This window comes from Perognathus longimembris, chromosome 8, assembly GCF_023159225.1.
Source record: "Perognathus longimembris pacificus isolate PPM17 chromosome 8, ASM2315922v1, whole genome shotgun sequence".
Lineage (NCBI taxonomy): Eukaryota > Metazoa > Chordata > Mammalia > Rodentia > Heteromyidae > Perognathus > Perognathus longimembris.
The window spans coordinates 40,484,889-40,511,779 of NC_063168.1; the positions used below are offsets into that span (position 1 = coordinate 40,484,889).

The 26,891-nt window shown below is 37.7% G+C and overlaps 1 protein-coding gene across 1 annotated transcript in view; it reads left to right on the forward strand.

Moving 5' to 3' along the window:
* Positions 1-26,891, forward strand: part of Psme4 (proteasome activator subunit 4) — a 113,797-nt gene that overhangs the window by 60,708 nt on the left and 26,198 nt on the right. The window contains exons 21-36 of the mRNA XM_048352938.1: positions 1,605-1,660; positions 3,435-3,491; positions 3,704-3,759; positions 3,852-3,950; positions 4,800-4,862; positions 4,970-5,065; positions 6,373-6,504; positions 10,494-10,703; positions 12,246-12,382; positions 14,116-14,169; positions 14,623-14,752; positions 16,076-16,157; positions 22,885-23,038; positions 23,535-23,604; positions 24,442-24,567; positions 25,341-25,493. Of these exons, the coding sequence (XP_048208895.1) occupies positions 1,605-1,660; positions 3,435-3,491; positions 3,704-3,759; positions 3,852-3,950; positions 4,800-4,862; positions 4,970-5,065; positions 6,373-6,504; positions 10,494-10,703; positions 12,246-12,382; positions 14,116-14,169; positions 14,623-14,752; positions 16,076-16,157; positions 22,885-23,038; positions 23,535-23,604; positions 24,442-24,567; positions 25,341-25,493 (1,675 nt within the window). The remainder of the gene's footprint in view (positions 1-1,604; positions 1,661-3,434; positions 3,492-3,703; positions 3,760-3,851; positions 3,951-4,799; positions 4,863-4,969; positions 5,066-6,372; positions 6,505-10,493; positions 10,704-12,245; positions 12,383-14,115; positions 14,170-14,622; positions 14,753-16,075; positions 16,158-22,884; positions 23,039-23,534; positions 23,605-24,441; positions 24,568-25,340; positions 25,494-26,891) is intronic.

Below are 26,891 nucleotides of genomic sequence, written 5' to 3' on the forward strand. Positions count from 1 at the left end.
GGGTTTTTCTGTCTATGTGGTGCTAAGGAATCGAACCCAGGGCTTCCTGTATGAGGCAAGCACTCTACTACTAGGCCATATTCCCAGCCCCCAAAGTTAGTCCTTTTTGATACAGTAAACATAATGAAAAAGAATTTGGTACCTAGTTTGCTTCTTCCTCTTAATTATACTTTTAAGAGTAGTGTGTCTTATTAACATTGATGCATGATTTAATATTATATGGTACTAAGTATGAACTGGGTAAAGTACAGCTAATGCTTGTAGCATCAGTGAGGAACCATCTGTTAAATAGCAGCTCATGGCATGCACTTGCCCGGGCTCTATAAGAAAGGCCAGTAATACTCCCTTATGTTTATCCTTATTATTCTTCAAATTTAGGGACTTTGAAATCTGGTTTAATTTTTTACAGACAAGATTTTGGATACATAGTTATTTTCAATAATACGCAAATTTAGAAGATGCTGTAGTTTGTAAGCTGTCATCACATTTTATACTATGAAACATTAACAAGTCATCAAATAAATAAGAAGAGAAGCATTTCCCTGTTTATACTTTGTAGACATGGTTTTGAAACTTAAAATGTTGCTATCCATTCACTGAATTAAGGTGAGAAACATAGCTAAATAACCTATGATCACTGAATGAAGTAGCCTTTACGTTACTACCAATTTAGCAAAATATAAGGATCTGTAACTGTCAAAAATTGAGATAGCGATAACTCATTTAATTCATTCACTTTGTAGGATATCATCAAAGTGGGGGGGATACTTGATTTAAAACAGTGCTTCATTATTATAAGTGCTGTACAGTTGGTTAATGATCAGTAACAGTAGTACAATTTTTTTTAATTAGCCTGTATTGGATCTACTCACCTCATCTTTCCTTGGCATTTATGCTATGTTCTTCCTCTTAGAAAGTATCTCAATATAAAAATAGCTTTGAGTTGAATCTCATAGTTTGAAATACTGCTAAAAACTGATGTATATATTTCATTGAAAAAAACATGTTTCAGGTATATATATTTTTCTTCTGTAAAACTCTGTTCTTACTCAAAAGGTTACTTTTAACCTTTTAAATGAATTTAAATTTCTGGATCTGGTTGTGGTAACATACTTCTTCATGGCTGATTAAATTAGAAAATGTTGAATTTTTGCATGTGATTTTTTTCAAAAGTAATTGTAATTTACTACAAGTATTAGGAGAGATACATTTTTCTGGTTTAAAGATGAACAGATCATGATTATCTATAAAAGCTTATCTACTGTCTATGCTTTAGTAGAATATGACTGCATTTTAACCATAATTACAGGGCTGTAACACCAGATTTTCTTTGTATGAATGTGTAAATGTAATTAAGTCATTGGGCTTAAGCTTTAATTTTGAATGTAAAGAATAGAATGAATTCCCTCTAAGGACACCAGATTAACATTTTCTTTAAGTAGTAATGTTAAACACATAGCATTAATCTTTAGAAGCATTGAAGATTGGAAGTCTATATGTTAAAAGAGCAGCACTATCTTTGTTTAAACATTCTAACGGATATTTCCTTTCTGTTTTTTGTATTGATATTATGAATAAATGGAAGCACTCTTGTTTTTATACAGGGTACCAAGTATGGTGTCCTTGGAGGAAACCAAGTTGTATACTGGGCTTGAATATGGTATGTGAATCTAAATCCGTGTAACTCTGTGTGGATTATTTATAACATTCTATAAGGATTAAATAATAGCTTTGTAGTTAGTGTTTTTCTAGACTCTGATATATAAGTAAATCAGTCACACAATAATTTTTCATTATTCTGGAGAAACTAGACAATTTCATGTAAAGAATAGCCAGTACAAGATCCAGTTGGTCATTACCTGATTTAAGTAACTGTAACCCCTCTGTATATCACTCACTTTTATAATAACTATAAAACAATCCCTCCCTCTCTTTCTTTTCTTTCTTTCTTTCTTTCTTTCTTTCTTTCTTTCTTTCTTTCTTTCTTTCTTTCTTTCTTTCTTTCTTTTTCCCTCCCTCCCTCCCTCCCTCCCTCCCTCCCTCCCTCCCTCCCTCCCTCCCTCCCTTCCTTCCTTCCTTCCTTCCTTTCTTGCCAGTCCTGGGCCTTAGACTCAGGGCCTGAGCACTGTCCCTGGCTTCTTTTTGCTCAAGGCTAGCACTCTGCCACCTGAGCCACAGTGCCACTTCTGACCGTTTTCTGTATATGTGGTGTTGGGGAATTGAACCCAGGGTTTCATGTATAAGAGGCAAACACTCTTGCCACTAGGCCATATTCCCAGCCCCTCTTGTTGTTTTTAAAACTTAAGTTATTTTAAAAATGAAGATTTTTTGTCTCCATTTTAGTTTTTTAAGTTTTAATGTCCAGGTTTATTATTATTATTATTATTATTGCCAGTCCTGGGGCTTGGACTCAGGGCCTGAGTACTGTCCCTAGCTTCTTTTTGCTCAAGGCTAGCATTCTACCACTTGAGCCACAGCACCACTTCTGGCCGTTTTCTATATACGTGATGCTGGGGAATCACACCAGGGTTTCATGTATACGAGGCAAGCACTCCTGCCAATAGGCCATATTCCCAGCCCCTAAAACTATTTTGGGGGGGGGGGGGCAGGGCCAGTCCTGGGCCTTGGACTCAGGGCCTGAACACTGTCCCTGGCTTCTTTTTTGCTCAAGGCTAGCACTCTGCCACTTGAGCCACAGCGCCACTTCTGGTCATTTTCTATATATGTGGTGCTGGGGAATCAAACCCAGGGCTTCAGGTATAAGAGGCAAGCACTCTTGCCACTAGGCCATATCCCCAGGCCCCTGAAACTATTTTTTGAAAGACATCAATTGGGTTACTAAATTTAAGCATTATTTATTTATTTATTTGCCAGTCCTGGACCTTGGACTCAGGGCCTGAGCACCATCCCTCGCTTCTTCCAGCTCAAGGCTAGCACTCTGCCACCTGAGCCACAGCGCCCCCTCTGGCCGTTTTCCATATATGTGGTGCTGGGGAATCGAACCGAGAGCTTCATGTGTAGGAGGCAAGCACTCTTGCCACTAGGCCATATTCCCAGCCCCACACACAAACTTTTAAGCTAGCCATTTTATCTTATTTTGTGGTATTGGTAGCTATTTTTTGAGATAAGGTGTTGCTATAGCCCACAAGCTAACCTGAAACCTACCATCTTCCTGATTCTACATGCTGGAATCTTGGATATGTACCTCCTCAAGATCAGCATAATAAAGTGCAGATTTTGGAAGTTAATTCTAGTCTATTGCCTAATCACTGATCCAACTTGGATGAAAAAAAAAAAAAAAAACCAGATCCATACCCCACACTTTCAACCACTGGGTATTTTATCCTTCCTATATATAAGCTATTGATATAAACATCAGTAACCTGTGGAGCATTCAGTGTGTAAGCTGTCTTTACTATTTTTTTTTAAACTAGATACATCCAGAGAGAACCAACGAGAAGTAATTGCTAGGGTCATAAGGAAACTTCTTAGTAAGTATATAAAAGCAAGTACACATGTGCATTTAACTTGTCTATATACTAATAAGTGTTTAGGAATTTTAGTAGTTCCTATCTTAGGTGCTTTTATTTAATATTTTTTATTTTAAATCATGAGAATTTGGAGCATTGTTTAAGTAATGGATTGCAATTCATTTAGTGATTCAAAACACTTGAACTCATTTGTTTTTTTTTAACCATTGTAGATCATATACTTGACAATTCAGAAGATGATACCAAGTCATTGTTTCTTATCATAAAGGTATAATTGTCATTTTATCGTTCTATAATTATTAATATGATTGAGCTTGACTTGATGACTTGTAAAATAAAATTTGAAATTCTCTAACACAGATTATTGGAGACCTTTTGCAATTCCAAGGATCTCATAAGCATGAATTTGACTCCCGGTGGAAAAGTTTTAACTTAGTAAAGAAATCAATGGAAAATCGGGTCAGTATTTTCACATAAAAGCTTGAAATAGTATTTTTTGAAAAATGTATAAAACACGTGATTTCAAAAATATTCTTTGTAAAAAAAATTTTCCTGTAAGTAAAAAATAGTATAGATCAAATTAATCTTAGAAAAGATGTATTTTACTTATGCAAAATCTATTACTCCATGTTCATCTCTGAACTCTCAGTGAGATTTTGGACAAGAGCATGTACGCTGTCTTGCAAAAATGTAAAGAAATTAAAAATACGAATTGTCTGTTGGCTTGTATCTCATATAAATATGAGAAAATATATCTTATGTTTCTAAGCTTATCTGGGAGCACAAAAGAAAGTGTGCAGAAGTAGCTGTTCTTATAAAGGACACTTGTACTGAAGTTGACTTTATAAAGAGTGTTAATTGTGCTGTTTTAGATACAGGGAATGTAAAAGGGCAAGGACATAACAAAAATTTCACGTTCAAAAATTCATTATCAAAAAGGAGTATGTTTTCTGTTACTAGTTGAATGGAGACACTATGATTTTTTTTGTTGTTGTTGTTTTGTTTTGTTTTTTTTGCCAGTCCTGGGCCTTCGACTCAGGGCCTGAGCACCATCCCTGGCTTCTTCCTGCTCAAGGCTAGCACTCTGCCACCTGAGTCTCAGCGCCCCTTCTAGCCGTTTTCCATATATGTGGTGCTGGGGAATCAAACCGAGAGCTTCATGTATAGGAGGCAAGCACTCTTGCCACTAGGCCATATTCCCAGCCCCACTATGTTTTATAATGTAAGACTGATGGCTGTAGAATGAATGAAATACCACTAGTACTCAGCCATAATAGATGGTTTTTGAAATTGTACTTTGTTTTCTAGCTCCATGGAAAAAAGCAGCATATCAGAGCACTGTTGATTGACAGAGTAATGTTACAGCATGAGGTAATTATCATTTTAATTATGATAATCTCTTAAAATGCTAGCTGTCTGTTGTAGTTTTCATAATTAAACTTTTAGTAAACTGGGATCTGATTTACATTTTTTCTTAGCTGCGAACACTAACTGTTGAAGGTTGTGAATATAAAAGAGTTCATCAAGATATGATCAGAGATCTTCTTCGACTATCTACAAGTTCATACAGTCAGGTAAGGTTTATCCAAACACTTCCCTCTCTTACATTCTCATTTTATTACATGCAATTTAAAATTTAAATATCCAATTTTATCAATGGAGGTTACATCTTTTCTATGGGGTGAGATTGATTAGAATATTGTATAAGTGTATGGAAATATAATAAGTGTATGGAAATATAATCCTTCCCACAAATAATGTAAGCTAATTTAAAAAAACCTCTTCCATAAAAAATAAAAGGTGTAAAATAGTTTTTGACTATTCATACAACTTTTGTGCAAATTTGAAATTCTTTCTTTTTTTCCTTTCCTTTTCTTTCTTTCTTTTTCTTTTTTCTTTTTTTCTTTTTGCCAGTCCTGGGCCTTGAACTCAGGGCCTAAGCATTGCCCCTGGCTTCTTATGCTACCACCTGAGCTACAGCACCACCTCTGGCTTTTTCTATATACGTGGGGCTGAGGAATTGAACCCAGGGCTTTATGTATACGAGGCAAGCACTCTACAGACACTAGGCCATATTTCTAGCCCCTCTTGCATAGTTTGCACAAAAAGAAATGTAAATGAACCAGAACTAAAATCTAGGCTTTCGGCTGGGAATGTGGCTTACTGGTAGAGTGTGTGCCTAGAGTGCTTGCTTTCTCTAACTCATTGGCATTGAAAGGACCTTTTAGATTTCAAATACTTTTATTAAGAGAAATAATAAAAATGTGTAAGTTTGCTGTCTTCAGCTGAATCTTTTGTTTGTTCATTTAAATCTGAGAAATAATGCTAGTTTGATGCTGTTGCCACTTGATTTCATGAGATCTTAAAGGTTACATCTCTAGACCCTATCATTTTTCCTATGCATTATGCTTTGGTTTCTGGAAGCTGCTACCATACTTGTAGGGGTCCATTCTTTAAGGTAGGATAAGACTGTATCAAAGCACAGAGAACTAGAAAAAGAAAGAATTTGATACAAACAATTTGTCTTTATATAGTGAATGTCTTTGTGTAGACAGAATAAATGTGACTGTTCTCATTAAGAAATAACTCAATAAAATGTTTTATAGTGTACTGCTTCTTAGCTATATTATTAAACAAGTACGTCTCAGTTGCATTCACCCTACCTTGTATAAGAAGCAGGGTAACCTAGACCATGGATGTAATTGGAGATATTGTGCTTTTCTTTTGGTAATTATTTGCCCATTTTAAAATAATTATATTGTGATACATTTTTCAGTTGATTTGGAAAACATTATAGTCACTTTGTTTTCAGAATTGGGATTTTTTTTGTAGTTTCTCTTCTATTTAATGAGAATCTTTTGCCTTTAATACTTTTCTCTAGGTCAGAAATAAGGCTCAGCAAACTTTTTTTGCTGCCTTAGGAGCATATAACTTCTGTTGTAGAGATATCATTCCCTTGGTTTTGGAGTTCTTACGGCCGGATAGACAAGATGTCACACAACAACAATTCAAGGTATAGATGTTTCACTTTCACTATGAAAAGTTTCAAACATGTAGACATGTTGAAAGAATTCTGTAGTATGGCTAGAGATATATTGCATATAGTGTCACATTTGCTTTACTAAATCTTCAATCTTAGTTTTTAAACTCAAGTTAAAGGGAACAGTGTGTCTTTAAACAAGGATAGTCTTTTTTTCTTCTTCTTCTCCTCCCTAATTGTTTACCTGAATGCTTGTGATTCTTACTATCATGGGAAATATAGGTGATAGCTGCTTATGCTGAGTAGCTAGGATAACAGGCGTGCACACAACATTTAGCTCTTGGTTGACAAAAGATCTGAGAGTTTTATTTCTGCCCTGACTGGCCTCAAACTACAGTCCCAACAATCTTAACCTCCCAGGTAGCTAGGGTTATATGCATGAGAGCTGCTTTTTTTTTTTTTCTTCAATTTTCATCTTACTTGAACTCTTTAATTTTGTCCATAACAAAACATTTGCAAAAAGGTCAACTGCAAGCTGGGCTCTCTGGTGGTTCACACTTAAAGTCCTAGCTACTCTGAGGATCGTGGTTTGAAGCCAGCTTGAGCAGAAAAGTTTGTGAGACTCTTATTTATCTCCAGTAAACTAATCAGAAAAAGCTAGAAATGGTGGCTGTGGCTCAAATGATAGAATACTTACTAGCCTTGAGCAGAAGAAGCTTAAGGATAGTGACTAGGCCTCTGGACAGCACACACGTACACAAAAAGGTCAGTTACATTTTATCCAGTTATTTAGTCCTATGTTTAACACTCAGTACTAAGGGTCAACAAACCTTTTCTATAATGAAATAAAAAGTAAATAGTAGGCTATTTAGTTGCTATGTCAGCCACTCATTGGTGCCAGTGTAGCATGAGAGCAGACATAAAAGAATGGACATGGATTTACTCATAAAAAGCAAGTAGCTGGGGCTGGGAATATGGCCTAGTGACAAGAGTGCTTGCCTAGTATACATGAAGCCCTGGGTTCGATTTCCCCAGCACCACATATACAGAAAATGGCCAGAAGTGGTGCTGTGGCTCAAGTGGCAGAGTACTAGCCTTGAGCAAAAAGAAGCCAGGGACAGTGCTCAGGCCCTGAGTCAAGGCCCAGGACTGGCAAAAAAACAACCCCCCCCCCAAAAAAAAACCCCAAAAAACCAAGTAGCTGAGTCTAGATTATATAGTTATTGGTCTCTACTTATAGTTTCATTTTAATTCTTTTTGATCCCTCTATCTCAGATCTTCGACTTGGCAGCTGTTACTGTTTTGGGTTTGTTTTTTGTTGTTGTTGTTGTTTTGGGTTTGTTTTTTTCTCTCCCCTTTGTTTTCTTTCGTGTGTGCGCAAGCGCCCGTGCGTGCCTGTCCTTGGCTTGAACTTGGGGCCTGGGCACCCATCCCTGAGCTGCTTTTGCACATGGCTAATGCTCTACCACTTGAACCATAGCCCCCGTCCTGGGGCTTGAACCCAATGTCCCCGAGCTGCTTTTTTTTGCTTAAGACTGTCACAGTACCACTTCCGGCCTTTTCTGTTTGTGTGGTACTGAGGAATTGAACCCAGGGCTTCATGCATGCTAGGAAAGCACTCTACCACTAAGTCACATTCCCAGCCCCCCAGTTGGCTTCTTCTTTAGTTTATTTTATTTTGAGATGGAGTCTTGTCATACTTGTCTAGACTGGTGTCTGACTTCTAGGCTTTTTGATCATCCTGCCAAGCTTCCCAAATAGGCGACTGTGGGTATGTGCCATAGTGTCTTGCTCTGCTTGGCTTAAAAAAGAGCTCAATAGGGCTGGGGATATAGCCTAGTGGCAAGAGTGCCTGCCTCGGATACACGAGGCCCTAGGTTCGATTCCCCAGCACCACATATACAGAAAAAACGGCCAGAAGCGGCGCTGTGGCTCACGTGGCAGAGTGCTAGCCTTGAGCGGGAAGAAGCCAGGGACAGTGCTCAGGCCCTGAGTCCAAGGCCCAGGACTGGCCAAAAAAAAAAAAAAAAAGAGCTCAATAAATGTGCCTTGGTCCTCTTACATAACTCTCTCCAATCCATAGCCAAAGATTTTAATTATTAACAATATACACAGAAAGGTTGTCTTTAAACTTGGATTTCTATGTCTAACCACCAAAGTCATGTATCTAGAATTCAGTATGCTCAAGTTGACTCAGTCTCTATTCTCCCTGTCTCTCTCTCTCTAAAGCACCAAATAACCAGTTGTCCAGTCTAGAAGTGGAGTAGTTTTGCAATGTCTTCATATTCATTTACATTTTCAATGTCTTCATTGAATCTTCTTAATAAATCTTAATTTATTTCTCTCTGGTGATGAAAGCCCAGTGTATCTTGCCCAGATTCTCTTGCCTCTCTATAAGATGTAGTATTTGCCTTGTGTTTTTTCCCTTTCTGTTCTAATTGCATAAGCTTTCACACAATTGCTTAAACTTAAAACATTTCTTCCTGTCTCTGTCTCTTCTGTCATACTAGTTATATACTACTATAAACTTTTTGGTTTATACTTCCCCTTTGTCATGGATCAGGCAGACTATTCAGCCACAGGTGCTCAACTTTCGCTTTCAGGGAATTCTTTGCTTCCTGAAAATACTTTGCCTAGGCAGGAAGAACGTGCAGCCCAGTGCCAATGACTCATGCCTGTAATCCTAGTTATTCAAGAGCCTAAGATCTAAGGATTGAGGATACATGCCAGCCTGGGCAGAAAAGTCTACAAGACTCCATCTTTAACCAGTGAAATGTGCTGGAAGTATGGCTCAAGTTGTAGAATGCCTGCTGTGAATGAGAAACACTCATGCACACACATTCACACAGACTGGAGAAAGTAGCTCTAGTGTCTACTTAATTCAAGGGCCCTTCATTCAAGCCCTGTATCATCACCAAGTGAAAAATACTTATTAAGTCACCAAAATCAAGGTTGCCAAGTAACCTTGTAAAGAGCATATAGAGAGTAGAATACAGGGTGGGTAAGAATTCAGATTGAAATGAAGTTAAATTAGGTGTGCTGGGAATAATAGTGTTTTGGTATAACAGCTTTTTTTTTTTTTTTTTTTTTGGCCAGTCCTGGGCCTTGGACTCAGGACCTGAGCACTGTCCCTGGCTTCTTTTTGCTCAAGGGTAGCACTCTGCCACTTGAGTCACAGTGCCACATCTGGCCTTTTCTGTATATGTGGTGTTGAGGAATGAAACCCAGGGTTTCATGTATACGAGGCAAACACTCTCGCCACTAGGCCATATCCCCAGCCCTATTTTTATTTTTATTTTTTAAAAGAGGGATATCTCAAAGGGTGTATGTGCCCACTGTTGTTAACATCATTCTGATTAAACTTTCATGGGTGAAAAGTACAGAATATAAATAAGTAACACACTTAGTAAAATACTAGGCAAATTATTATTATTGTGGGGTTTGTTGTTGTCGTTGTTGTTTGAGGGGGTGTTGGTCGCGGGGCTTGAACTTAGGGCCTGAGTGCTGTCCCTGGGCTTTTTCAACTCAAGCCTAGTGCCCTACCACCTTGAGCCACAGTACCAGTTCTGGTTTTCTAGTGGTTAATTGGAGATACGAAAGAGTCACGTGGACTTTCTGCCCAGGCTGGCTTTCAACCATCATCCTCAGATCTCAGTCTCCTGATCAGATAGTATGACAGGAGTGAGCCACCAGCTCAAGGCAAATTATTAAATACTTCAGGCTGTGTTCCTTAACATCTTGAGTGATGTGTTTCATAGCCTTTATGGTATGGCTGAAAAACTCATGTTTTTAAAAAATGAAATTATTTTTTCTGTATTATTGATTGTTATTCTGTTAGCAAACCCTTTCCAAATTGCTGAATGTCACTTAAATGTCAAGTTCAGTAAAATAATGTGTCAAATATGTGAACCTATTTTATAAACCAAAAGTATTAAATATATTTAAACAATCATTGTGAATGCATTAGGACAGCTAAATCTTGCCTCTTATTTTCCATGTGACTTAATTTTTTTTTTCTGCAGGGTGCCTTGTATTGTCTCCTTGGAAATCACAGTGGAGTATGCTTGGCAAACCTTCATGATTGGGACTGTATTGTGCAGACTTGGCCAGCAATTGTTTCCTCAGGGCTTAGCCGAGCAATGTCTTTGGAAAAACCATCAATAGTGAGGCTGTTTGATGATCTTGCAGAAAAGATTCATAGGCAATATGAAACAATTGGCTTGGACTTCACAGTAAGGAAATATTTTCATTTCTGTTTTAGTGAAAATGCTACCTTGTTGAAATGCCTTTTATTTTTCATTTTACTCTACAATATTGTTGGCCTTTGTAATTATTTCTAAAACTGGCATTCGTTTTCTCTTACCATTTCTGCTTTTTAGTGATTACTATTACAGATAACAGTAGAATAGCAAATTTGAGCTTGTCCTCCAAAGAGATCATTTTCTACCAAGAGGCCACAATTGGATATGATCATTGGTATTTACCATTGTTCAATGAATGTCCATAGTACATTTTCAAAAGTACATTTTAGGGAATTAACCATATTAGCTAAAGTCACAAAATATTGGGTACTAGGTTTATAATTTAAAGTACAGAATATTCATATGGTTGGTAAGAGTAGTTAAATCTCTTCCCTAAAGTAATTGCAGTTTTCATTTCCCCCTTGGTTTAAAAAACATTGTTAGCCAGGCACTGTTGGCTCATGCCTGTACTCTTAGTTGCGCAGGAGAACTGAAGGTCAAAGATTGGAGCCAACCAGGGCAGGAATATTGAAGAGACCCTTATTTTGAAATAACTAGCAAAAAGCAGGAAGTAGATGTGTGGCTTAAATGGTAGAAGTGCACCAGCCTTACCAAAAAATTAAGGGAAAGGGAAAGGTCCTGAGTTCAAGCCATAGTATCAGCAAGCACCCCCACCCCCCAGAAAAAATGACCTTAAAGGAATTCATTGTATTGCAATGTGTCATTTAATTGTGCTTTTTAAAAAAAGATTTCATTTGAGATATAATTCCCACAAAATTCACCCATCTAACATGTATAGTTGTATATCTACATGTTGATCCTAATATATTGAGAGATGCTTAACCATAATCACTTTAATTCCAGAAGGTCTTTATTGCCTAAAAAGAAACCTGAATTTTACAGTATTCCCCAACACCCTTCATGTCTGCAAATCACTAATCTATTTTCTGTCTGCAAATTTTCCCATTAACAGACATTTTATAAATGGAATCAGTATATGTGGTCTTTTGTGTCTGGCCTCTTTTCCTTAGCATAAAAATGTTAAGCCTCACTGTGTATTAGATCTTTCATCACTGTAATTAATGCCTGCTTAAGGGAGAAAATATTTATTTGAGCTTACAGTTTCAGAAGTTTTAGGCATTGATCCTTTATATCTGTCACTTTAAGTATAAAATAAGGCAAACAATAATGGCAGTAGAAGTATATGGAAGCCAGGAAGCAGTGAGGAGTAAAAGGAAGGAGCCAGAGCCACGATAGTACCCACCAAAGGCACATCCACAGCATTTCACTTCTCTAAGTCCTACCTTCTCTAGTGCCATCACCTTTCAAAAGTTTATTCACAGTCATCATTGTATTGGTCCATAATCAAAGAAGATCCTTCATGATGAAATCACTTCCCCAAAGACCTACTTCTGAACACTCACTGTACACCATGCCTTCAGTATGAACATCTTTATATCCAAATAGTAACTATCTATGTGACAGTATATACCGTAACTTTTATTTTTTTTAATTTGCTTTTTCCTTAATAAGATTCCAAAGTCATGTGTTGCAATAGCGAAATTACTTCAACAGTCAAAACATCCTTCAGTTAACCAGACATTTCTTAGCCCAGAAACAATCCAAGAAGGACTTAAGCGCCAGCAAGAAAAGAATGCTGATGCCCTAAGGTAATTAATGAATAAATTGCTAAGATATACATTATATTTAGCAAGTTTCAAAATACAGATGTAGGACTGGGAATATGGCCTGTGGGAAAGTGCTTGCCTCGTAAACATGAAGCCCTGGGTTCCATTCCTCAGTACCACATATATACAGAAAAAACCAGAAGTGGTGCTGTGGCTCAAGTGGTAGAGTGCTAGCCTTGAGCAAAAAGAAGCCAGGGATAGTGCTCAGGCCCTGAGTTCAAGCCCCAGGAATGGCAAAAAATCAAAACAAAACAAAATACAGATTTACTTTATTAATGCAAAAAGGGAAAAAGAAAAGCAGATTGAGAGACAGTATCACAAACCCCTGATTTTCACTTTTAGCTATGGAAGTAAAAACTACATCTTAAAAATAAAACTTACATTTATATAGTATGTTTTTTCAATGTGAATTGTCTTTGATAATAACCGATCAGACAGTATAATTGATATATCTGACACTGAATCCTAAATTCAATTTAAACACATACCACTTTATGTCACATACAACTTATAGCTATAACTTATCAGTCAGATTTGATACCAAAATATTAAACTGTTTTTAGGTTTGGGGGGAACAATCCAATTAAGTTCTGATATACCAGTAGGAACCCTCTTAATTAAATTTTGGCCTTATTGATTATTGCTTTACTATATGATTTTGGCTTCTTAGTGTTTTCTGAAATGTCTTTTTGTTGTCATTTTGGTTTTTGTTGGTTTTTTGTTTTTGTTTTTTGCCAGTCCTGGGGCTTGAACTCAGGGCCTAGGCACTGTCCCTGAGCCTCTGTGCTCAAGGCAAGCCACAGCACCACTTCCAGCTTTTTGTGAGTAGTTTACTGGAGATGAGAGTCTCATGGACTTTCCGGCATGGGCTAGCTTTGAACTGTGATCCTCAGACTTCAGCCTCCTGAGTAGCTAAGATTACAGAGTGAGCCACCCAGGCTTGGCTCCTGAAATGTCTTTCATGGAGGAGTCTTCTTGCTTGTTTGTGAGCAGGTTTTTCTATACTGCCTGTGCTGGCTTATAACTTCTGGGCTCAAGCATTCCTCCTGCCTCAGCCTCCTGAGTGCTCAGTCTATATGTAACAGGCTACCCTGTCCAGCTTATTTTCCAAATGTCTTTATAAATAAGAAACTCTTAGAGCATACCTAAATGTATTAAAAATAGCCATTCCCCTGTGTAGATAGGCTATTCCTTATTGATTATTATTTAAGTATTTTATCTCTGGTTTAAAAAAATTAATTTATTATTATTATTATTATTATTATTATTATTGCCAGTCCTGGGCTTGGACTCAGGGCCTGAGCACTGTCCCTGGCTTCTTTTTGCTCAAGTATAGCACTCTGCCACTTGAGCCACAGCGCCACTTCTGGTCTTTTCCTTTTCTATATATGTGGTGCTGAGGAATTGAACTGAGGGCTTCATGTATACCAGGCAAGCGCTCTTGCCACTAGGCCATATTCCCAGCCCTTATTTTTATTTTTGAATGTCCACTCAAACTATTGAGTTGCTTGCTGTACCTAGTCTTTCTTGTTTTCCCAATATCTCCGATTACACATCTACTTTCACTCTGGCTTGCTCCTACTAGGGCTTTTTACTCTGGTGATTCACCTTTTATGAAGGGTAAATTTGAGTGGAATTTGAATTTATATTACATTATTGATATTTGTCATAGTATTATAGTAAAACAAGACTTCTCTTGAATTTATTTTTTTAAGGAACTATGAAAATCTGGTAAACGCTTTGCTGGATGGTGTGGAGCAAAGAAATCTGTAAGTATTAAAGTTATTTTAAACTTCAAAGCTTTTTAAAAATGTTACAGAGGCTTTCTACGTAGAAGGCTAAAATGACTTACAGAAATTTATGCTTTGGGGCTGGGAATGTGGCTTAGTGGTAGAGTGCTTACCTAGCATGCATTAAGCCCTGGGTTCAATTACTCAGTACCACATAAATAGAAAAGGCTGGAAATTGTGGCTTAAGTGGTAGAGTGCTAGTCTTGAGCAAAAGAAGCTAGTACCCAGGCCCTGAGTTCAAGCCCTAGAACTGGCAAAAAAAAAAAAAAATTATATAGTTTGTATGGTAAAGACTATGGGGGAGTTTGAGGAGAGCCAGTGTCCTTTGATTGACCTGTTTTAATTCTAAGAAACGCATAATTTGTTTCAAATACAGGCTTGTAAGTTGTTGTATGAGTAATGTGTTTTGTGGCTTTTACCCCTCTTTTTAAGGCCCTGGAAATTTGAGCATATAGGCATTGGGCTCCTGTCTCTACTTTTAAGAGATGATCGAGTGTTGCCTCTTCGTGCCATACGATTTTTTGTTGAGAATCTCAACCATGATGCAATTGTAGTTCGAAAGGTAAATACTTTTATTTTAGCTACTCTCCTAGGTGTGAGACTGTTTACCTTACAAGAAGTATATAAGTTCTTCATTAACAGTATATTCCCTAATAAATACCTTGAAACATACTAATTTGAAATTTCTTCCTATTCAGAGACAATAATAATTCAAATAAATATATGAAGGCATGTTCAGGCATTGTGAATTTTAACATTGAAAGTACACCAGGGAGTAAGTCTATAAGCTAATATGAAATACTGACTTTGAAAAATAAGAAAAATCAAGTGTACAGTTTCAAGATAGATGGTACAACTTTTGATTTTCTTCTCAAAGTCTTAAAAAGGAGCTGTAAGAAAGGTGCTTGCTTTGCCTGATACATTGGGGGAAAATTCTTAGGTAGACTCTGAGGCTGATAGGTGAAGAGTAAAGCAGGTATTAATTGAAATAAGAGATCAAGTTTGTTTTGGCTGAGATGAATGCAGAGTAATCAAGAGTGGGAGTTGCTGTAACTTCCTCCCTGTTAGACTCCTCCATGACTAGTGAGGGAGTGGTTGGGTTTTTTTTTTGGGGGGGGGGGTTTGGTGGATTTTTTTGTTTTGTTTTGTTGTTGGGTTGGTCATGGGGCTTGAACTCAGGGCCTGGGCACTATTCCTGAGCTCTTTTGCTCAAAGCTAGTGCTCTACCACTTTGAGCCACAGAGCCAATTCTGGTTTTCTTATGGTTATTTGGAGATAAGAGTCACGTGGACTGAGCTGGGAATGTGACATAGTGGTAGAGTGCTTGCCTAGCATGCATGAAGCCCTGGGTTCGATTCCACAGTACCACATAAACAGAAAAGGCCAGAAGTGGCACTGTGGCTCAAGTGGGTAGAGTGCTAGCTTTGAGCAAAAGAAGATCAGGGACAGTACTCAGAGTCTGAGTTCAAGCCCAAGGACTGGCCAAAGAAAAAGGTCTCATGGACTTTTCCCGGCTGGTTTTGAACTGTGATCCTTACAACTCAGCCTCTGAGTAACTAGGATTATAGGTGTGAGCCACCAGCACCTGGCCAAGATCATTAGGACATTAATTTTCCCCTAAGCAAAGATGGATTTACTGGACATACATATATTTAATTGGACATATATGTTTAATTTTTTTGGTCAGTCATGGGGCTTGAACTCAGGCCTTGTCCCTGAGCTTTTTCAGCTCAAGACTAATGCTCTCTACCACTTTGAGCCTCAGCCCCACTTCCAGCAGGAGTTGTTTTTGAAAAAAAAAATGGAACACAACTTCTGTGGATAAAGCAGTCAGCCATTTAAGAAATTTAAAAATTATGATAGACATACAATACTTGTTTTCTAGATGGCTATCTCAGCTGTTGCTGGTATTCTCAAGCAGCTAAAGAGAACCCACAAAAAGTTGACCATCAACCCTTATGAAATCAGTAAGTATAATAACAAAGCAATTAATAGTCCTTTTCAATGTAAAAAATTTTCTTCTAATGCATAAATTATAATTCTTGATCTCATTATGTTGTTCTTTGGATATAAACACAAAGCATGATTGTTATGATGGAAGTAGTGACTTAGTAAAAACAAGTAATAAGATCACCACAAACTGATTTGTGAGCTCACACCTATAATCGTACATACTCAGGATGCTGATATCTGAGGTTCATGGTTCAGAGCCAGCCCTGGCAGGAATGGCAATGAGACTTTCATCTCCAGTTAACCACTAGAAAACTGGAAGTAGTGCTGTGGCTCAAATATAAAGCACTAGCCTTGAGCAAAAGAGCTCAGGGACAGCACCCATACCCTGAGATCAAGCCTCAGGATGCCCCACCCCCCCCAAAAAAAAGGTGATTAGAAAATATTATAGAAATACATTGACTACTTAATTCTTCTTGCTGCTGCTTTTTCCTTTTATTCTTCTACTGTTTGTTTTGCATCTCATGCTGGAGATTGAACCTAGGGACTTGTACATGTAAGGCAAGTGCTCTACCAGTGAGCTCTTTGTCTTCTGTTAGTACATGTATGTATCTTTTGCCCATTCAGGCAAATATGTCATACTATTTACTCATCCAGCTATATTTCAAAAATATCTGAGAAAGGAGAGGCTATATTTGGAAAAACAAAATCAAAGAGGAACACCAAGAGCCACAGAAGTGAGAAAGGACTATTTTAATAGTTGTCCTTTATTCACTAGCAGAGTTAGCAGCTGCAACCCTGGCAGGGAGGGGAGGCTACAAGGTAAGCAGGCAACCTCTTTGAAAGACCAGTAGATGAATTTGTAGGAAAAACACTTTCCATTCCTTACAAGCATCAAATCCAGTCTGGATATTTGACAACCAATAACTTCCCCCAGGGTAAAAGCTTATGAGTGGGCCTCCTGCTTGACCCTGCCTGAGCTGTCAGGGTCTAAGATTTCACTAGCAGCCTACAGGCAGTCTGCATCCATCCAGGATATAAGACCAAAACACAGTTAGGGGCATGGAAACAAACTTTTTTTTGCCAGTCCTGGGCCTTGGACTCAGGGCCTGAGCACTGTCCCTGGCTTCTTTTTGCTCAAGGCTAGCACTCTGCCACTTGAGCCACAGCGCCACTTCTGGCTGTTTTCTGTATATGTGGTACTGGGGAATCGAACCTAGGGCTTCATGTATTCGAGGCAAGCACTCTTGCCACTCGGCCATATCCCCAGCCCCTGGAAACAAACTTTTGATGATCATTGAGATCTGCTGTACCCAGTCAGGATCTAAGGAGCCCATTTAGAGAGGGAATATAGATCCCTTCCTCAGTGAGAGCTTCATAGTCCTAATCTAACTATTCTTTTGTCCAGAGCACCTACAAAGACTTAGCATATGCCAGTAGAAAGCTCACATTACTGAGAGATCAGTTTAAGTGATTGCTGGTGGAAAAGCTCTGATCTTGGCACTCCATAGCATACCCAGCAGCTTGATTTCAGAAAATGTCAGAAATTTCAGAAAACTTACTAGTGTCCCTTGGTCAACAGTATGGGGTCAGCATATACTAGCTGGATGCAGTCAGCTGTGGCCAGACAGACTCTGGAACTGAGCCACATCTGAAAGGTCTGGAAGTCAAATTTTTTTTTTTTAAGTGGAGGTTTTTAGGAGCTTCTAAGGTCTTGCAGCCAACAGAGGTTGCCAATAGATGATGCTAAGATGTCAGAGGCAGGGACCGCTTCCTATAGGATTACACAACCAAGGCTTCCTTAGAAGTAACTGGGACCCTGAAGACATGCTATAGGAAATAAGTCAATTGAGGACAGCAGTCTGCAAAGTAACTTGTCCAATTCTGCCCCTGGACTATGGATAAGATAGCCCTCCAACCCACATGGAAAATTTATGTTCTCTTACAGCCTCCTGTACCCTGAAGAGGTATATAAGAGACAAAGAACAATCAATAATTCATATTATGCTGTGTATACACATCTCCTTGTTTCTACTGATGTTTTAGATTATTTGTTTGTTTTTTGGTCATGGGGCTTGAACTCAAGGTGTAGGCACTGTTCCTGAGCTCTTTTGCTCAACGCTAGTGCTCTACCACTTTGAGCCACAGCACCACTTCCAGTTTTCTGGTTGTTAATTGGAGATTAGTCTCATGGGTACTTTTCAGCCCAGGCTGGCTTTGAGTTGCGACCTCAGATCTCCGCCTCTGAGCAGCTAGGATTACAGGCATGGATCGTTTTTACTTTTTAGTATAAGACACTTTTTTTACTATTTACTTTTTGATTCTACTCCTCTCCTTTTTCATAAGCCATCATATGTGAATCATCCCACCTGTCTTTCAGTGTTCAATGTAAAAAATTATTCTTGTCAGCCAGATCCCATTGGCTCATGCCTGTAAACCTAGCTACTCAAGAGGCTGAGATCTGAGGATCTCAGTTGAAAGCCAGCCTGGGCAGGAAAGTTCGTGAGACTCTTATCTGCAGAAAACCAGAATTTGCACTGTGGGTCAAAGTGGTAGAGTGTTAGCCTTGAGCAATGAAAATCTCAGGGATACCCAAGCCCTGAGTTCAAGCTCCATGACCAACAGCAAAAACAATTGTTCTTGGGCTGGGAACGTGGCTTAGTGGTAGAGTGCTTGCCTAGCATGCATGAAGCCCTGGATTCAATTCCTCAGTACCACGTAAACAGAAAAGGCCAGAAATAGTGTTGTGGCTCAAGTGGTAGAGTGTTGGCTTTGAGCAAAAGAAGCTCAGGGAAAGTGCCCAGGCCCTGACTGAGTTCAAGCCCCAGCACTGACACACACACACACACACACACACACACACACACACACACACACACACACACACACACACACACACACACACACACACACACACACACACACACACACACACACACACACACACACACACACACACACACACACACACACACACACACACACACACACACACACACACACACACACACCTAGTTGTTCCCTTTCTATAGCCCTTATCCATTTATGTTTTTCTTCTAACTAAAAGTAGAATTGTTCTCTTGCACATTTTCCCTTCTGCCTCTGCTCCTCATTCCCAATCTGTCCTCATTTACCAACATTTATACCAGGTCCTCTGATCATATAAACCTCATTTGTATTTTCATATTTATTTCATTTGTTTTTTTTGAAATTTGCCTTGATCTTCTCTTTTGTTGTTGTGTATGTATGTTGTTGTGTGTATATGTTACATATATGTGTATGCTTATTGAATTCTCTTCATTTTGTTCCCCTTTCCATATACTACATAATGCTTCTACTTTAGTTCACTTTCTCATTAGCCTGTCCTTTCCTTCTTTATATGACCTATATAATATTATGCATTAATCTTATCTTCAGTCTCACCTTCCTATTATGTATTCATTTGAAAATATTGGGACAGTAGTAACAACTAGTTTTCATTAGGGATTGTGGTTTATCAACTACAATAGCTTTTGTAGCCAAGATTCCTTACCTAGTGTGGACACTGTCTTGAACATTGAAATGATTTTTTTTGTTGTTGTTGTATTTTGGTGCCACTCCTAGTAGGCTTGTACTTCAGGCAAGAGTCTCATAGACTTTTCTCCCTGTGCTGCCTTTTAACCTCAGTCCTCAGATCTCAGCCTCCTGACCAATTTTCATTACAGTCATGAGCCATCATTGGTGCCTAGCCTTTTCCTGATTTTTAAAGTGAATACCTATGAGGTCCATAGTTATTGTTCATATAACATAAGTTACACCTTACATGTAACTCACCAAGCATGAGCCACTGGCACCTGACAAAGTTAGTTATCTTGGCAGCTGAGACCCACAACTTCAAGAAAATGCACCACAACCCAGCCATTACTCAGTCTTTAGTAATCTTCAAGAAATCACCAACTAAAATGACACAGGAGACTGAAATCGCCATGAAATTTTGTTCCCAAACACATAAATCCCAGCAAAACAATCACTAGATTTATGAATAAAAAAGGTAATATATCTCCTTCAAAAGCAAGGAACTCCCATCGTGAAAGATTTAAGGAATACTGAAGAGGAAGAAAATTTAGATAGTAACAAACAATAATGATAAGAATGGTCAGTGAAATATATGAATGAATTTAAAAAGAATCAAACAGCTAAGTAAAATAAGACAATGTAAGGTGTGAAATAAATTTAGTAACAATTAGAAATCTTGACAACAAATGGTTATTTTAGAAATGGAGAGCTCAATAAATAGCTCAAATGAAAAACTTAACTCAGCTTATCTAATTAGAATGGAACAAATAAAAATTCAGTGTCAGGTTGGTTAAAGAAAAATAATTAGATCAAATAGTCAAGGACATTGCAGGCAGGGTTACTTAGAAGATAGGAATGGAATTTACCAAGGCCTCAAGCTCTATTGAAAGATAAACCTTCCTATCATAGGCATAGATGAGAAAAGTATGAACAAAATATATTGAAAACCTATTCAATAAAATGATAAGAGAAAATTTACCCAGTCTTCTGACAGTGTCATCCATGAAGGAAGAAGCTTTGAGAATACCACACAAGCATCATCCTGGAAGAAGCAACCCTAGACCAATTGTGGTTCCCTTTATGTGTTTTGTTTTGTTTTTGTTTTTGTTTTGCTGGTTCAGAGCCTGAGATCTGTCCTGAGCCTCTTTGTGCTCAGGGTAGTACTCTATCACTTGACCTACAGTACTCCTTCCAGCTTTTTCTGTGTAGTTTATTAGTGATAAGAGTCTGGCTTTGAACTTCAGATCTCAGATCCCAGCCTCCCGAGTAGCCAAGATTACAGGCATGAACCACTTGTAGTCTCCATTTAATGGAACGTTTCATCCTAGATTGGGTCATAGGTTTTTTTCTGATATGAAGGACATTCAGTTGGACAGTTGACAAAATTTCAGTTTAAGATTTGTTAAAATAATTGTACAGTGTCGATGTCATCTCTGATTTGAAAATTGTGGGTTTTCAAATAAAATTTTAATTTTTTATTGTTATTATAAAGGTGATTATGTTTTTTTTTGTTGTTGTTGTTTTTTTTTTGCGCCAGTCCTGGGCCTTGGACTCAGGGCCTGAGCACTGTCCCTGGCTTCTTCCCGCTCAAGGCTAGCACTCTGCCACTTGAGCCACAGCGCCGCTTCTGGCCGTTTTCCATATATGTGGTGCTGGGGAATCGAACCTAGAGCCTCGTGTATCCGAGGCAGGCACTCTTGCCACTAGGCCATATCCCCAGTCCCTATGTGTTTTGATATAAAAGCATACATATATATATATATTTAATTTTCTTTCTTTCTTTCTTTCTTTCTTTCTTTCTTTCTTTCTTTCTTTCTTTCTTTCTTTCTTTCTTTATTTATTTATTTATTTTGCCAGTCCTGGGGCTTGGACTCAGGGCCTGAGCACTTTCCTTGCCTTCTTTTTGCTCAAGGCTAGCATTGTACCTCTTGAGCCACAGGGCCACTTCTGGCTTTTTCTGCTTAAGTGGTGCTGAGGAATGGAACCCATGGCTTCGAGCATGGTAGGCAAGCACTCTACCACTAAGCCACGTTCCCAGTCCCAAGCATATTCTTTTTGTTTGTTTGTTGTTGTTTTTTTAGCCTGTCCTGGGCCTTGGACTTAGGTGCCTAAGCACTGTCCCTGGCTTCTTTTTGCTGAAGGCTATACCACTCTGCCACTTGAGCCACAGCGCCACTTCTGGCCATTTTCTATATATATGGTACTGGGGAATCGAACCCAGGGTTTCATGTATAAGAGGCAAGCACTCCTGCCACTAGGCCATATTCCCAGGCCCCAGCATATTCTTATATAATAGAAATACACACACATACCTTGGAGGTACGTGGATATTCCCATTAACATGATTACAGTAAATATTTGTGCATATGTATGTGTTGTACGGTATATTGTGAGTGTGCATGTGTTAGTGGATGGTGTTGGATGTGTGTGTAGAGTGTGTTGAAGGCTGGGAGTATGGCCTAGTGGCAAGAGTGATTGCCTCGTACACATGAAGCCCTGGGTTCTATTCCCCAGCACCACATATATAGAAAATGGCCAGAAGAGGTGCAAGTGGCAGAGTGCTAGCCTTGAACAAAAAGAAGCCAGGGACAGGGCTCAGGCCCTGAGTTCAAGGGCCAGGATTGGTACAAAAAAAAAAAAAAAAAAAAAGGAGAGTGTTGAAGTCTTCATAGGTCAAAATAGGAGAGGTGAGAGAAGATCTGATTTCTTGAACTCTGTATGTAAGCTTGAAATTCAGTAAATATTGAAATTTTTTTAACAAATTCTTTTTTAAAAGCAATGAAGAATATTGTCATACTTCTTCCCCCAAATAAGTATATATAATGTTGTTCATAATGTTGTTCAGTGGATAAATCCATACTTTTCTATGGTTTAAAATGCTCCCTTAATTGTTCATCTGTATGTGGTCACTTTTGGTTTTCTCTTGGTTTTGTTGTTGTTGTTGTTGTTGTTGTTATTGTTGTTGTTTTAGTGCTGAGAATTGAACCACAGGATTTTTCCACATGCTAGGCCAGAGCTCTAGTACAAACTACACCCCTATATCTTTGTGGTCATTTTCAGAGAGGCTATTATTAGTAGATTGTTTCTCATTATATGAAGCATTATATTAAAACTATTGATTAGAAATTGTGAATCACTGTTGGATAAATGCTTTTAGATCAGTCAAATATCTGCTTGTCTTTTCCTTAGGTGGATATCCTAAACCCACACAAATCCTTGCTGGTGATAGGCCTGATAATCATTGGTTACATTATGATAGCAAAAGTATACCAAGAACTAAAAAAGAATGGGAGTCAAGTTATTTTGTTGAAAAAACTCACTGGGGATACTATACCTGGCCTAAGTAAGTTGTAACTTACCATGCATCTTTTCATTAAACATTATGTGATAAAACTTGTTTTTAATATTTGGATTTCTGGGGAGGTTCAGAGGCACGTGAAGGCATTTTCTTCCCTCTTCCTCTCTTTCTGTTGCTCCTGCCAGTGCTCCACCTCATTTCCTGTCTTTTTTTTCTAATACTGAAATTCTCAGCCTTTCTTAATAGCATCTATTAGCAGCTAAGGAAACTTCCAGTAGCTTCTCTAAATTGTCTTCCTATTTATTAATAATGTATATGCCTAAACCAGTGCAGAGAAATATTTGTCTCTCACTGCTGACTCCAATAATTTGTCATTAGGACATAATGATCTGGTAGATTTTTAAGGCTGAAACTATTACCAATATACTAATACCCATAAACTTTCCCTGTAGTTATAATTTATTAAAGGTACCCTCTAGTTCTGTCCATGAGGCTGTGATTTTTTTCTGTGCATATTACAATATAAATTTTTACCATGTAGGAATATGGTTGTTTATGCTGGTGTGGAAGAGCAACCTAAGCTTGGCAGAAGCAGAGAGGATATGACAGAGGTAAGCATTCATTTCACCATGGTTTCAAATTTATCTTATTTTTTGATTACTTGTTTATTTCATCCACAAGTCAAGTCTTTTCCCAATTCAGTATTTCAATGTATAACTAAATAAATATGAGTGAATATAAACTGCTTTCGTAGTTCCAGTGCATAGTTTTTGATTAAGTTGCTCTGAAATTATTTCATATAGCTCTCCTTTGAGTACTGTTTTATGTAATTAGCTGGTAGTTTCTTTTATCAGTTCTGTCTGGTACAGCTTTTTAAAAGCAAAAATAAAGACTTTCAAGGTATTATTGCATATGGTAAAATAGATGTTTGTAGAGTTAAGAAAAAGCAATCTTATTTTGTATACTGCTCTTACACTTTCAAAGTTAAGTAATGACATGTAAGCTTTCCTCAGGTGTATGATGATGTAAATTTCTTCATTTCAAACAGTTGGCCATTTATTTCTGATGTACAAATGTGGAAATTGTTGCAGATGGTTTTATTTCTAATTTATAGAGTTCTACTTGTCCCATAGAAAGGGGTACTGAAGCATTACACCTTTATTTCCCAAACAGAACATTTGTTAGCTTTAATTCACAAAGTGAGCAATGGGATTCAGACTTGCTTGAGGATGTAAAGGAACAAAAAGTCCCAGTTCTTGTTATAGATTTACTATTTTTTGGTGGAGATTCAGTTTCGTTTTTAGAAAGCATAATTTCTGTGAGAATTAAAAATGATTTTCAAAAAGTAACTTATTGAATAAAAAGCTCAATTTTGTTTTCATCTTTTAAAAGTCATGTTTATGAATAGATTCTAAACCCTGAATATTTCTCTTTTTTCAATTTTATAGGCAGAACAGATTGTGTTTGATCGTTTCTCAGATCCTAAATTCGTTGAACAGTTAATTACTTTTCTATCTTTAGAAGACAGAAAAGGAAAAGATAAGTTTAATCCTCGACGTTTTTGCCTCTTTAAGGTAACTGTGTTTTATATATAGATTATATACCCTCTTCACAAAACCTAGTGACTGTTCAGTTTGTAAGTTCCTAAGTTTTATCAAAATTTAAATTTAGCCTTCCACCTATTCTAAAATTACTGTAGAATCTACTTTGGTTGTTTTGATCTTGGCTTAATGCCAACACTGTTATTTAGAAAAAACAAGCAGGCAAGAGTTGGTGTGATCGATCATTCCTGTAATTCTTGTTACTTGAAGGTAGAAATTGGGAGGCCGAGGATAGAGGCCAGACAGCAAAAAGTTCTTGAGACCCATTCTCAACCAATAAAAAAGCCTGGTATGGTGGGGTGCACCTGGAATGGGAGAAGCATGAATAAGGACTACTGTCCACAATAGCCTGGGCAAAAAGGAAGAGAGACCTTATTCAAAATTAGACTGTGTGGCTGGGAATTGTGAGGTGCTCCGAGTTCAAACTCAATATTGCCAGAAAAGGAAAAAGCAAGCTTCTTGACATTTATCTTTAATTTTAAGAAAACAATTTATACACATTTGTTTTTTGAGGCATGGTATTTTTAAGTGCAAAACATTTAATACCTAGTTACATTTTAACATGATATATAAAATGGCAGTATTAACATTGTAGCATTTAATTTCTAGTCATTTAAGCAATTCTGATGAGATTGCTAAAATCTTCTAGGACAGTAATGTATAAAATAATTTTAAGTGTATTATAGATACAGTTAAAATGTTAACCATTTGGGTACTGAATTACTTTCATTTCTTTGTCTTTATAGGGCATATTTAGAAACTTTGATGATGCCTTTCTGCCAATTCTGAAGCCCCATTTAGAGCGTTTGGTTGCAGATTCTCATGAAAGTACCCAGCGATGTGTTGCAGAAATTATAGCCGGTTTAATCAGAGGTTCTAAGCATTGGACATTTGAAAAGGTGATGTAATCATACAGTACATCTCTGAGATATATATGTGTTTATTTATATATCAATGCCCATCATTTTCAGAATTGATACTTAAAATATGCTATGTTCAATTCCATAAAATGTGCTGTGTATATATTGCTTTTGAGTACCTATCACACACATGATCTATAGGTAACATTGTGTCTTTAAATTTTTGAATTATTTGCCAATACTATGAGTATGAGAAGTCAAGAATAAATATTATCATGTTTTTGTTTATTTGTGCCAGTCCTAGGGCTTGAACTCGGCTTATGTGCTATCCCTAAGCTTTTGTGCTAAAGTCTAGCACTCTACTATGTGAGCCACAGTTCTACATTGGCTTTTTTTTTTTTTAGTTTTTCATTGGAGGTAAGAGTCTCATGGATGTTCCTTCCTGGGCTGGCTTTAAACCATGATCCTCAGATCTCAGCCTCCTGAGTAGCCAAGATTACAGGCATGAGCTCTACTGTGTTTTATTGTTGTTTCCTTTCTTCTTTTTACAAAAAGGTGCTGTAATTTCTTTTGAAAAGGTGAAAAATCATGAACTTTTGTCCCCCTTATTGGACTGTGTCAGTTGGGCTTCTCTGTTTATGGAACCTCTCCATCCTCTTACCAAATCTGTTCTCTGCTTCCTTGCTTGTCTGTGTTAATTTCCTATTCTTGTGTTATTTAGTTTCACATTCCTGTCCTAAGGTTAAGATTTTTAGCAAAGTGCATTAGACTAAAAATAACCCAGTCATATGTCAGAGATGCCCAAATACAAGCTGGTATTTTTTCAAAGAGAAGACATCACTTTTGTCCAGCTTTTAGAAAGACTGTAAACACGCTTACTTGCAAGAATATTAAACACGTCATACACACCGTAGTTGTATCATTAGATACTTTTGAGTTAGCTGTTTGCTAAAACATAATCTTCTTGCCTTTTTAAAAATCTATGCCTGATGCTTTCAGTGGATATTGCATCTCCTGGTTTTTCTGTTTCCTTTGTATAACTAAATTAATGGGTACTACTTGGGAGGTTGTTAAGAAAGGAAGATATTAGGTTCCTCCTATATTACTGTTTGCCAAGGTCTCAAAATTGATTCTATACTTGCTGAAATTCTTTTTTTAAAAAATAAGTTTTAAATTTATTTTATTTATTTATTTTTGCTAGTCCTGGCGCTTGGACTCAGGGCCTGAGCACTGTCCCTGGCTTCTTTTTGCTCAATGATAGCACTCTGCCACTTGAGCCACAGTGCCTCTTCTGGCCTTTTCTATATATGTGGTGCTGAGGAATCGAACCCAGGACTTCATGTAGATGAGGCAAACACTCTTGCCACTAGGCCATATTCCCAGTCCCTCGCTGAACTTCTTATAGCTAAGTTGTGTAAATTACCTAAGATCTGAATT